This window comes from Patella vulgata, chromosome 6 (assembly GCF_932274485.2).
Source record: "Patella vulgata chromosome 6, xgPatVulg1.2, whole genome shotgun sequence".
Classification (NCBI taxonomy): domain Eukaryota; kingdom Metazoa; phylum Mollusca; class Gastropoda; family Patellidae; genus Patella; species Patella vulgata.
The window spans coordinates 67,539,060-67,552,776 of NC_065884.2; the positions used below are offsets into that span (position 1 = coordinate 67,539,060).

At 37.5% G+C, this 13,717-nt stretch overlaps 1 protein-coding gene across 1 annotated transcript in view; it reads left to right on the top strand.

Annotated features, from left to right (window-relative positions):
• Positions 1-13,717, top strand: part of LOC126824076 (mitogen-activated protein kinase 1) — a 40,940-nt gene that overhangs the window by 21,068 nt on the left and 6,155 nt on the right. Inside the window, exons 4-8 of the mRNA XM_050553253.1 lie at positions 6,114-6,303; positions 9,278-9,410; positions 10,464-10,535; positions 11,525-11,604; positions 13,471-13,549. Coding sequence (XP_050409210.1) covers positions 6,114-6,303; positions 9,278-9,410; positions 10,464-10,535; positions 11,525-11,604; positions 13,471-13,549 — 554 coding nt within the window. The remainder of the gene's footprint in view (positions 1-6,113; positions 6,304-9,277; positions 9,411-10,463; positions 10,536-11,524; positions 11,605-13,470; positions 13,550-13,717) is intronic.

The window sequence follows — 13,717 nt, forward strand, 5'->3', positions numbered from 1 at the left end:
TGTACTATACGAAGACTAGACAGAAGCGCCACTGCCCCTGTCAAATTCCTTCTCTAGCATTGCACATGTGACCACAGAAAAGAAAAAATGAACCATATGTTAGTCTCACGATTACCAAAGTGTTATGCTTATCATATATTAAACTGAGGGGTTAGAGGGTTGCTGAATGGTTAGCATGTATTTAAGAAGGGTTGAAGATTAGGCTATTATAGCCTTTCTAACATCCTGCCCTTCATAGAAAATATACTACAAAAGATATAGCTGATAAATTAAACAACACATCACAATAATTTACACTAGAGGGGAAAATATACAAAATCAGTTAAAAAGATTAAAGATATATTAGTTAAATGTTTGATAAAGAGTTGGCCATTCTTGCTATAATAATTCAAAAATAGATGATAAAAAAAGAAAATATTGAAAATTTCATTCAAATTACTTCATTCTCAGCCAAGTTATCATTGTTTGTAGTTTTGACAAGATCTGTGCACAGTGGTAACCAGGGCACTGGTATAATCGAGACTTAGCCCTCTTTCCCATTTATGAATTAAATTTTTACATGGCGAACCTTTTTAATCTAGTTAAAATCTTGAGTATCCAATGCCATCGAGAGTCGATTATGGTCTTGTTTGGTTAACAAATGTCTAATTAATAATTGAGATAACATTTCAGGCCTAAAGAAAGACCTGCAATAGGCAGATTTAGCTCTTGCATAGTGTATGTTTAATTTAAGTACATGTTTATGTGGGTCATATAACAGAAAGTTTGAATATATATAGATATTCTATTACTTATGAGGCAGTTTTTTCGTCACTGAATCTTGGTCTATTACTGTCTATAAAGGTTTTGTCTTGTTTACAACTTGAGACAACTTGGCTGATTTTTTTAATTTTTTTTTTTATTGTCTAGCAACCTTTCTTTGTGCATAGAATAGTCAATTATTTCATACTGTATACAGATTTGTGAGAATGTTGCTTAAAGGGTTAATAAACCTGATACATATTGTTTCTATAGACTAACACTATATGTGTTTGCCTCCAGGCTTTGTTCAGTTCTGTTAGAAGTCTCTTCTGTTGATCACCTTTAGACTTGATTGATGTACGGTGCGTTAACACGGTACTTCAATTTATTGGATGAAACAAACGAGATTTCATCGCGTTATATATCTAATGGTATCGTTTATTATGAGCGTGATTTCTACCGTAATGTTTTCCTTTTGGCTATGTATCTATTTATAGGTACAATGTACATGTAGAAGACTATTACACTATTTCTTCAATTAGATTAATTACAGGGAAAAATACATTAATTATGATAGAAAATGTTTCTTATTATGTTTAATACTCTTGTCTTAAACAAGAGGAAAAATCTGTAATAAATCTCAAATTGAACATTAATTTTATATTTTCTGCAGGAGTTGACATAAGGCATCTGTCACGTCAGACATTGTCAGATACAAATTATCCCATATATATATATATATAGAAAGTACGAGGATTGGCTGGAAAGTTCTAAGCCCCTCTGTGAAAGACCTGTACGAAGTCAATGGTTTCCATTTGTATTCCTACAAAGTCACCTTCAAGATGTACACACGATGTTGCAAGGCCTGGATTTTGGTCAGGAAGAAATTTTCTTCAGCCACCCTAAAGTCGTTCACCACAGCTGACATGACGTCATCAATATTAGGAAAATGTCGACCGGCTAATTCCTCTTTATATACGCCCACTTGGAAATGTGGAAATATTGCTGTCGCCTCCGTCTGTTCGTCCATCGTCCACAATTTCTTGTGAATGCTCAAACGCCAAAAGTTATCATCTGATTATTTTAAAATTGATATATGTTGTTTACATTATTGAGATGAAGAAGCCTATTTGATTTCAATAATTTCCGTTTATAACTTCCAGAGTTATGTCCCTTGTTTCACTTTGTTGAACCTTATGAATGCTTTAACATCAAAAGTCATCTGTCGATCTGTATGAAATTTATATCTTCATTTAAATTAATAAAAAAAAGAATCCTATTGAATTTCAGCAATTTCCATTAATTACATCTAGAGTTATGGTCCTTGTTTCATTTTGTTGAGGGCGTCTAGAGTTATGGTCCTTGTTTCATTTTGTTGAGGACGTCTGGAATCCGACACGTTTCTGATCTGCTTTGGCACCCATATTTCAGAACTTCTGCCATTCCTAACTGGTTTGAGATAATGTGAAACAAGGGCCATAACTCTAGAAGTAATTAATGGAAATTGCTACAGCACAATTTTCTCTTGTGCATGTGCCACCCAAATGAAGCATTTATTACATTAAACCTTCCCCATTATCTTGGAAAATCTATTCCGGAAGAACTGAGTCTCCTGAGGTGGCGTCGGTGGCGGTATTCCCTCCTCAACCACCAGACTATAAATGTTTGTCACATAAGCTTTGAAATTCAGTTGATTTTTAAAGATTTCCGTTAATTAACTTTGTTAGTAAGATTTGTAGTTATTTGTGACATGCCAATCTTCATCATTGCTTGTCTGTATATAATTGCCCTACTGTACTTTACTGTACTTGCTTGAAAACGTTGAGAGAATACTCTCCGAAACGTCGCCTAAATAAATCAGTAATTGTACCACTGTAACCCAGGTATTTCTTTCACATTCGTTTAATATCAAATCTTTGTTTAAAAATTCGTAAAAACTGTTTAAAATCACCATAAATCGTTTAATTTGTACTTCTGTCCAGTTTAAAGCTGACCATTCAATTTTGATAATTGGTGTCCTATTTACAAGTATTTGATTTCCTGACCACTGTTTAAAAATGAATCGTTATATATCATTAATCAATTGGCGGATTGATTAAGGCTTGTGCTCAAGCGTTTATAGTAATTTCCCTGAATTGTAACGTGACGGAATGAAATTGGAAGAACAGTAACTGTGAAAATACAATAAATGGTTTGAATTTAAGTGTTTATTGGTCACACCGTAGTGTTGTTAAATCCCAATAATACAGTTCAAAAAAGAAAAAAAAAAAATTTTACAAGTATAACAAAAGTGTGGGGGTTACATAAAATATACAATAAATATGCAAAAAAAAAAATCTTACATGAAATATAGTAGTGAAGTTCCTCGATTAACTCGCGATGCACATTTCGGAGTGGTATCCTTTGTCAAGCGATGATAACCTTTTCAAGTAGTGTTTTGTTTATACTCGAAGACCTGTCTGAACAAAATTTTGAGAATTTCAAACATCTGATCAGATAACATAATACAGTACCTTTTCCTTTTAACAGAAAGTGCTGTAGAATTGCACCGAAAAACACAACACAATTTATATGGAATACAATCACTGGTTTATGCACATAGAGCACGACGTTTCGACAAGTACAAATGAATTGTGCTACATGAAAAAACAAAACTGGTAAAACAAACCTGTGGACTGGTTAAGTGAGACTAATTTCAAAACCAGGGCATGTAACCTATTTTTTTCTCATAAGTGCCTGGATGTTATGGACGACACTTGGAACCATCTTTCAGTGTATTATTTATGGATGGTTAAATGGTCATAGCTTATTAAGTACAACATGACGGTTTATTTAGTGACTATAAATATGCCATACAGATTTAAGGATTGGTATATATATATATAGATATTGTGGTGTAATTGTCAAGCTATTTGGAGATATTTATTTATGGTGGGACACAGGGATGTCACTAACTTTTCAAGTAACAGGAAATTTTGCTAAAGTAAGGGGCAGCAAATGTTTAGGGCCTCAGGCCTGAATCTGCGGGCAAACCGAAGGGTGGGGAGTGTGGTATGGCGTTAGGTGCATTTCGGGTCAATATTTTAAATGACAGAAAGGTTTTTTTAAAACATTTTGTGAAAATATATATAAAAAATCTATCCAAAAAAACTTTAATAATCCAAATAAGTGCTTTTCAGTCATATCTGAGTAAAGTCTTAAGATAAGCGTTATTATAGAATTGCACGTCTACCAATTTTAAAACTGAAATCCGTGAATATTAGTTTAGGCTTTGCTTAAACTTATAAAATCGTAACAATTCGAAAAATATATAAAATATTTTTAATCTTCATGATACCAGATAAAAGGCAGGCTGCATTTATTCGGAATTAGCAAATTTCAGTCTGCAAAACCGATAAATCCCGTTTTCTAATTATGGGTGTAATCGCGTGAATGGAAATCCCTGGAAACGTGACATCTGAGTTTTATTTTCCTGCAAGTGCCTCCCACATAAACAGTAATAGCGCTTATATTTCTATAACTTTTGATTCCGACTATTTTCGTATATTGAGATCGATATCAAAGCATTATAATACAACCGCTAGTAATATATTTAAACGAAAAAGTAATCTAAAATCGCAGATTGAAAGTCAGCTAAATTTCAGTCAATCACTCAATGCCAATGGCTTCCGATTTCACGCTCAAGTCACGTAGCGTGAAACGTTTTCTGTTCACGGGAGAACTGTCAAAATCGTATAGACGTTTACTACTAGCCATGAGGAAAAATGACAGTAAGGGAACGGACCTTGTACAGTCAGTACAGGTCTCTATTTTATTAGGTACGCTCATGTACTCTGCTATTACTACTCCTTGATTACAATATACTTATAAGAATCATGAGGTTGATTTATACAACGGAAGTAAGGGGGTTACCTCCCTTTTTGAAAGTAAAACTAGCATTGGCATAATTATGAACATTTAACGTGAGAAATAGCCTTCCGTGCGGGAGATCGGGAGGAAGGTCGTAAATCTTTGAGTATCACGGAAAAAACTGGTTAGTTGATACGTCTGTGTGCTTTGCGTTTAGGAATTAAATTAGTTTCAATTAATATAATGCCAAATTATTTTATTAAAATTAGATTGCTGATCTTTTTTAGCTGAAAAGTAGCCGGAAATTGGCCTAATGTAAACGGCGAAATTTGCCGGTTGCCGGCTTCTAATGACATCCATGGTGGGACACCCTACCAATGGCCAGTCGTAAGCGTCAGCTATGCTGTACAGTCTCAGACTTGTAATAAAACAGTCTTCACTCAACATCAAAAACATAACTGAGAAAGTTCATCCAGATTTTCCGACGTGGTTTCACCTTGTCAGTGGTGCAGAATGGAGGGCCTGACAAGGACAGCTGTCTAGTACTTCGGATGAGACGGAAAATCTAGGTCCCGTGTATATGTTGGAATGCACGAAAAAGATCCCCTGTCAGTTGGAATTCGATATAAGAGTAGGCGATAGTGCCGCTGCCCGGGCGAAATTTCCCTCATAGCACACGGTATGGCATATGCCCGTCTTCATTAGCCCAGTATAGGAGCAGAACAGTAGGACATTAAACCCCATTTCATTTCATTTCATTTCATTTCAAAAACATAATAATTTATAAGAAAGACGTAAGAATATTACAAATTCTTGGTTAATAAACAAGATTTCCGTTGTGCAGGTTTATTTCCTAATGACCCCCTAATCAAAGGTGTTAAGCTTAAATTACATTTGATTATTATCTTTGTTGTACATTCTGTATATATATATGTCCACAATTCACATACATGTATCATTTACTTGATAAAGACGAGAGTATCCTCATCGAAACGTCGCTTAGCATCAAACTCAGTAATTGTCTTTCCATAAAATTGTACCTAGTGTTTAAGACAGGAAATAATGATAATAGAGTTCCTGAAATAATATCAGGCATTAAAGATGCATTATGTAAGAGCTAAATCTGCTTATTGTTGACTTCAAGTCTTTTTATTTAGATAGTTATTCAGATTGAGCTCTTACATAATGTCGTGCTGTATCATAACATCTGTTATTTAGTCAACTGGCGTGGTTTTGATTACCCGGTTGTACATGTATGTGACAAGGAGTGGAGTCACCTGTCCAACCTAGTGGGTTTTCTCTCTGTCCTCCGGTTCCCCCACTGCTAAAGACCCCTACATGTATGTGCAAATGAGTTACTGAAATAAAATTGAATCATATGTTAGTCCTGAAATGACCTGGTTTGTATCGAGTGGATGTTAAACCCCATCTCTCTTTCTCTCTCTCTTACATAATGTATGTTTAATGTGTCTTGTTTTTATTTTTTTAAATTTTTTGCCTTAAAATCCTTAACGTTATTTTAGCTATATTGTCCAGTGTCTGATGGAGACAGATATGTATAAATTATTAAAAACACAACAGCTCAGTAATGACCATGTGTGTTACTTTCTATACCAGATTTTACGTGGCCTCAAATATATTCACTCGGCCAACGTACTACATCGGGATTTAAAACCTAGTAATCTCTTACTCAACACTACCTGTGACTTAAAGGTAATTATCATTTTATTGTTATATTCCCTTACTCAACACTACCTGTGACTTAAAGGTAAATATCATTTTATTGTTATATTCCCTTACTCAACACTACCTGTGACTTACAGGTAAATAGTTTATTATTGTTATATTCCCTTGCTCAACACTACCTGTCACTTAAAGGTAAATATTTTATTATATTCATATTCCCTTATTGTCCTGGGGGGTTGGATGGCCGAATGGTTAGCAGGTGCGCGTCGTATCATAAGGCCTGTCATTGAGTCAACTGGTGTGGTTTCGAATTGTACGTGACAAGGAGTAGGGTCGCCTGTCTAACCTCGTGGGTTTCCTCTGGGTCCTCCGGTTTCCTCCCACTGCTAAAGACCCCTACGCGCAAGGGAATTATTGAAATAAAATTAAACCATATGTTAGTCCCGAAATGACCTAGTTTGTGTCGAGTGGACGTTAAACCCCATTTCTCCCTCTCTCGTTATTGTCCTGTCTTCATTAGACCAGTCAGTGTAGAACAGTAGGACGTTAAACCCCATTTCAATTCATTCATCAGCCGAGAAAGTTCATCAGGATTTTCCGACGTGGTTTCTCCTTGTCAGTGGTGCAGGATGGAGGGCCTGATGAGGACAGCTATGTAGTTGTTGGAATGGGATGAAAAACCGAGGTCATGCGTACACGTAAAAGATCCCTTGGCAGTTCGAAATCGATGTAAGAGTAGTGTGTAGTGCCGCTCTCCGGGCAAAATTTCCCCCATAGCACACTGTATGGCGTATGTCTGTCTTCATTAGTAGGGCTGGGTATCGATAGTGATTTTTACTATCGATAATCGGCAATGAAATGTCGGTCGATAATCGATAGTATCGAAAACAAACTTATTTTCACGGTCATCATCAAGACTGGAAACAGTGTAAGTTCAAAGTTCAAAACCATACGAAGTTGCGAAAGATCGTTTGCTCCTGTCTAAGGAGATTTATGTGGAAAACATTAATAAAACTTGTTATATCACGTATATATACGTAAATATATGTTGTTTATTATTAAAATAATGCAGCCGTGGTTCCGAATGAAGAAATATCGTAAATAATTTAGTTAAGGGACCAAAATGAACTTGTTCCGATTCAAAACACTGCGTACATGCGCGCGAAAATATCAATATGGCAGACGAATTCTGAAGCTTGCAAAGGGAAATAACTCTAACTTTATTTACACATCCGGGTATCTCCGATTTAGCGATATTCAACAATAATTTCTTCAAAACTAAAGTAACGTTTCAATGAGAGTGAATTTATGAAAACGGCTGTTTAATAAGCAGTCACAATTTTGTTATGTGTTACAGTGCTACTTGATAGTAATTTAACATAAGCTGTGTATTATGATTAACTGAAAGAAAACATTGACATTTCAGACGCAAGAAAAATAGACGAAGAGCGATAATCGATAGTAACCCACCGCTATCGATAGTGCTTTTCTGGGCCGTCCAATCGATACTATCGATTTATATCGATATTTTACCCAGCCCTATTCATTAGTCCAGTCGGTGCTGAACAGTAGGACGTTAAACCCCATTTCATTTCATTTCATTTCGTATTTTGGTGATACATTTTGTTATTCATTGTATACGCCCCCGACTGTCATGACCCCTGTCCGTCCACCATTGCTTGTGGACGTTCTAGAGAGGATTGAATCTGGTTCGTGCAAAAACCTCCATTTCATTGCTTTTATCTTCAATTGCATCCTACCGGTACCCTAAAGGATTAAACATATAACTATGATTCACATTTTTATATTTGTCCCCCGCCTTTCGAAGAAAGCAGGGGACTATTAAAATGGGTTCGTCTGTCTGTCTGTCTGTCTGTCTGTCTGTTCTGTCTGTCTGTCTGTCTGTCTGTCCGTCCGTCTGTCTGTCCGTCACACTTTTTGGGACACAATAACTCTCTTCCTAATTGAGCTAGAATCTTCAAACTTGGTGTATGTGTTTATTAGGTCAATGCCTTGATGGAGTTCGAAGATGAGCATTTTCCGCTTAGGGTAAGCAGAGATAAGCAATTTGATTGGTTGATGCTTTGGGACACGATAACTCTCTTCCTAATAGGGCTAGAATGTTCAAACTTGGTGTATGTGTTGATTAGGTCAATGCCTTGATGGAGTTCGAAGATGAGCATTTTCCGCTTAGGGTAAGCAGAGATAAGCAATTTGATTGGTTGATGCTTTGGGACACGATAACTTTTAATTGAGCTAGAATGTTCAAACTTGGTGTATGTGTTTATTAGGTCAATGCCTTGATGGAGTTCGAAGATGAGCATTTTCCGCTTAGGGTAAGCAGAGATAAGCAATTTGATTGGTTGATACTTTGGGGCACGATAACTCTCTTCCTAATTGAGCTAGAATGTTCAAACTTGGTGTATGTGTTGATTAGGTCAATGCCTTGATGGAGTTCGAAGATGAGCATTTTCCGCTTAGGGTAAGCAGAGATAAATAATTTGATTGATTGATGCTTTGGGACACGATAACTTTAGTTCTAATTAAGTGAGATTGATGAAACTTGGTGTATAGATTTATTATATGAATACCTTAACTAAGTTCGATAATGAACATTTTTTGCTGAGGGTAAGCAGAGTGATAAGCAATTTGATTGGTAGAAACTTTGGAACACAATAACTCTCCTTCTAATTGAGGTAGAATGTTCAAACTTGGCATAGGTGTCTATTAGGTGAATGTTTAAACTTGATGTATATGTAGATGTTCATTAGGTGAATGTCTTGACTGAGTTCAATAATTAACATTTCGAGCTGAAGCTAAGCAGAGCTAATCGATTTCATTTGTCGATGGTTTGGGACAAGATAATCTTGATTCTATCTGATAGAGAGTGATGAAACTTAGTGAAAAAAATAAATGTGCGATTAATTAATATGTGTCATCTATTTATTTTGCAATTTCGGCGGGGGACATCAGCCTCACTGTTGGCTTGTTCATATTTCAGATCTGTGATTTTGGGTTAGCCCGTGTAGCTGATCCGGACCATGATCATACCGGCTTTCTGACGGAGTACGTAGCTACCAGATGGTATAGAGCACCAGAAATTATGCTCAATTCCAAGGGTTATACAAAATCCAGTATCCTTTTTTAAAAAAAAATGATCTTATTTATAAAATGTTTATTGATAAAAATGATTATGTCTATTTTGTATGGTCCCGGACCAAGTAGTAAGAAATAAGGTCACATGACTTCCGGTTTGAATTGAATTGAATTCCCAGACCGAGCAGAACCTCGGGATTTTTCATTCCTGCTTCCCAACTTGTCAGGAGTGTTACTTGAGGGCTGACAAGTAAAGTCTTGCCTAGTTCGGGAGGGTGTGGGGGGGGGGGAGCGATTGGTGCATGTTGGTTAAGGAAAACTGTCATTGAGTCAACAAGTGGCATGGTTTCAATCCCCCGCTTGTATGTTGAAAGGAATAAGGTCGTTTGTCCATAAACCCATCTCTCTCTCTCTCTCTCTCTCTCTCTCTCTTGTCATTGAGTCATTTTGCGTGGTTTCGATTCCACGCTTGTATGTTGAAAGGAATAGGGTCGTTTATCCACCCTTGTGGGTTTTGTCGGGGTCCTCCGGTTTCCTCCCACTGCTAAAGACCCACACGCCAATCAAATTATTGAAATGAGATTGAACCATATCTTATTCCCGAAATGACCTAGTTTGTGTGGAGTTGACGTTAAACCCATCTTATGACGTTAAACCCATCTTATGACGACATGAGTGGAAATCAGTCTGGCATACAATAAGTTAAGTCATCATACAACAAAGGAGAATCAAGCAAACATATATACACTAAGAAAAATCGCTTGATGGCTGTGACTTTAGTGAAATCGGTGCGTGCTATCTCTCTCTCTCTCTCTCTCTCTCTACCTATGTAAAATTGCAATGTTTCAAGTGAAATGATTATTGATAATACTTCAATGTACTTATGTAATATTGCAATGCTTCAAGTCAGGTGTATGAACACCTGCTTGTATATAGATTATTTATTTAATTTCATACCACACAGTAATAAATTTTCTTGCTTTATATTATAAATATTGTTTTACTAGTTTTATTATTATTTTACTAGTTTTTATTATAAATGTTTTTAAGTAGTTTTTATTATAGATATTTTTATCCTTAACTTGAATCAGTTGATGTATGGTCGGTTGGTTGTATCCTAGCAGAGATGTTATCAAATAGACCACTGTTTCCAGGAAAACACTGTATCCTTTATAATAATACAAGCCTGCAAATAAGGCACCTGTCACAGACAGGCACAATTTCTTGGTGCCAGGGATGGGGTTGTCTACTGGTTTAAATCATAAAGTCTGTCATTGGGTCAAGTGGCTGGGTTTCAATTCCCAGCTTGAACGTGACAAGGAGTAGGGTTGCCTGTCCAATCTCATGGGTTTTCTCCAGGTCCTTTGGTTTCCTCCCACTGCTAAAGACCGCTAAGCACAAGCAAAGTTAATGTGTTAATAATACAACCATATGTGCTTGGAAATAAGGCACCTGTCACAGACATTTTCAGGTATAATTCCTTGGTGCCAGGGGATGGGTTGTCTTCACGTGGAATCTCAAAGTCGGTCATTGGGTCAATGTCGACACAAGTACACATTGACTTGCATGTAAAAGAAACCTTGGCAATTGGCATTTGAAGGAGAGTAGGGGGATATGGCCACTGTACAGGCCAAACTATCCCCCACACCCCTACTCCTCGCAATGCACACATAGCCATATAGGAGCCACTGTGGGTAAAGTGCTGGCTTGCTAGCCTGGAGGTCACGTGTTCGATCCCTGCATTTGCCGAGAAAGTTCGTCAGGATTTTCCAACATGGTTTCCCCTTGTCAGTGGTGCAGGACGGAGGGCCTGACAAGGACAGCTGTCTACTCAGTCGGATGGGATGAAAAACCGAGGTCCCGTGTACACATTGGCGTGCACATAAAAGATCCCTTGACGGTTGAAATTTGATATAAGAGTAGGACATCGTGACGTTGCCTGGGCAAAATTTCCCTCATAGCACACTGTATGGCACATGCCCGTCTTCATTAGCCCAGTCGGAGCAGAATTGTAGGACGTTAAGCCCCATTTCATTTCATAGCCGTGTTTACAATCTCAAAATAACAAAATTATCATGTTGACGAGACATTAAAATTCATACCTGAGTATATTGACTGAATTAAATTTATGAAACCTTTGATTGTATATTAGATTTGGACCAGTTAAATCACATTCTCGGGGTTCTGGGTTCACCAAGTCAAGGTGATCTTAATTGTATTATGAATGAAAAGGTAGGTAACTTCAAACGCTATAGATTTATCAGATGCAGCACTGCAAGGATGGATGTGGATGTTTAGAGGTGTAAATTCTCTCTTCAGATACAACAGACTTCAAATGATTCTGGGGGGTTGGATGGCCGATTGGTTAGCATGCGCGCACTGTATCATAAGGCCTGTCATTGAGTCAACTGGCGGGGTTTCGATTCCCCGATTGTACGTAACAAGGATCTGTTATTGAGTCAACTGGCGTGGTTTCGATTACCCGGTTGTACATGTATATGACATGGAGTGGAGTCACCTGTCCAACCTTGTGGGTTTTCTCCGGGTCCTCCAGTTTCCTCCCACTGCTAAAGACCCCTACGCGCAAGCGAATTATTGAAATAAAATTAAACCTTATGTTAGTCCCGAAATGACCTAGTTTGTGTCGTGTGGAAGTTAAACCCCATTTCTCTCTCTCTCTCTCTCTCTCTCTCAAATGATTCTTCAATTATACATAGGAACATAATTATACATAGGAACATAATTATACATATCTCGTCATACAGTACTGACAGGACAGTTACTGCACACTATCCTAACTAGTGACTGCCTTCAGTTTACAAATTTTGTATGTTTAAGGAAAATCAGATAATAGGATAAAAGTATATGTTGTAATTAATAATAGTAATAATAATAATAATCGTTTTCTATAGCGCTGAACATTCAGTCAGTCTGACTGCTCTGTGACACTGAGATGTTGATAGGTGAACCAGACATAACGGATTTAACATAATAAATCAACAAAAACAATACACGGAATTAATGTCTTACCCAATGACAACTTGAAAAGTCATGACAATTAACGACTTACTAGCCAGTTGATCTTAAAGTTGTTAATTTAAGAAACATTAATTATACGAGCGATTGGCAGATTATCCCACCATTATAAATCATAGATGCATATTATTTATGTTGGATGGCCGAATGGTTAGCATGTACGCGCTGTATCGTAATGTCTGTCAATGAGTCAACTGGCAAGGTTTTGATTCCCTGGTTGTATGTGACAAGTAGTGTCGCCTGGAGGTAAAACCCCATCTCTCTCTCTCTCTCTCAATATAAAGACTATGGATTTATTAGATGTAGCACTGCAAGGAATATATGGATGCATATAATTTAGGCCTGACAAGGACAGCTGTCTAGTCCTTTGGATGATGCGAAAAACCGAGGTCCCGTGTATACATTGGAATGCACGTAAAAGATCCTTGGCAGTTGGAATTCGATATAAGAGTAGACAATAGTGCCGCTGCCCGGGTAAAATTTCCCTCATAGCACACTGCATGGCGTATGCCAGTCTTCATTAGCCCAGTATAGGAGCAGAACAGTAGGACGTTAAACCCCATTTCATTTCATTTGCATATAATTTATGTTTTTGTTATCAATAAATTTTACTACTTTAAGGTCAATTCTCGTTTAAATGATTGCTTTTAGTGTAAACATTGTGTCTATTATTGTGTAATATTTTCATGCTAGGAGCCACGGTGGCTAAGTGGGTAAGACGCTGGCTCGCTAGCTAGGTCGCGTGTTTGATCCCTGCATTGGCCCAGAAGGTTCATCAGGATTTTCTGGTGTGGTTTCCCCTATTCAGTGGTGCAGGATGGAGGACCTGACAAGGACACCTATGTAGTCATTCGGATGGGACGAAAAGCCGAGGTCCAGTGTATACATTGGCGTTCACGTAAAAGATCTCTTGGCAGTTGGAATTCGATTTAAGAGTAGGCCATAGTGCTGCTGCCCGGGCAAAAGTTTCCTCATAGCACACTGTATGACGGATGTCCGTCTTCATTAGCCCAGTCGGAGCAGAATAGTAGGACGTTAAACCCCATTTATTTTCATTTTCAGGCTAGAGGATATATTCAGTCGTTACCATACAAACCAAAGATTCCGTGGCCCAGATTATTCCCCAATGCTGATCCTAAAGGTACATATTCTAACATATTAGGGGGCTTGTTATGACTGGCGTAAAATTGCCTCCATCGTCCGGGTTATTGGGGACTTGGTGTTAGTAGTTCCAGAGCCTTAATTTGTGATTATCCCACTGAGAGGAATTAAATGGTAGGGATCAGTTCTTAATGTTGATTTCACTAGT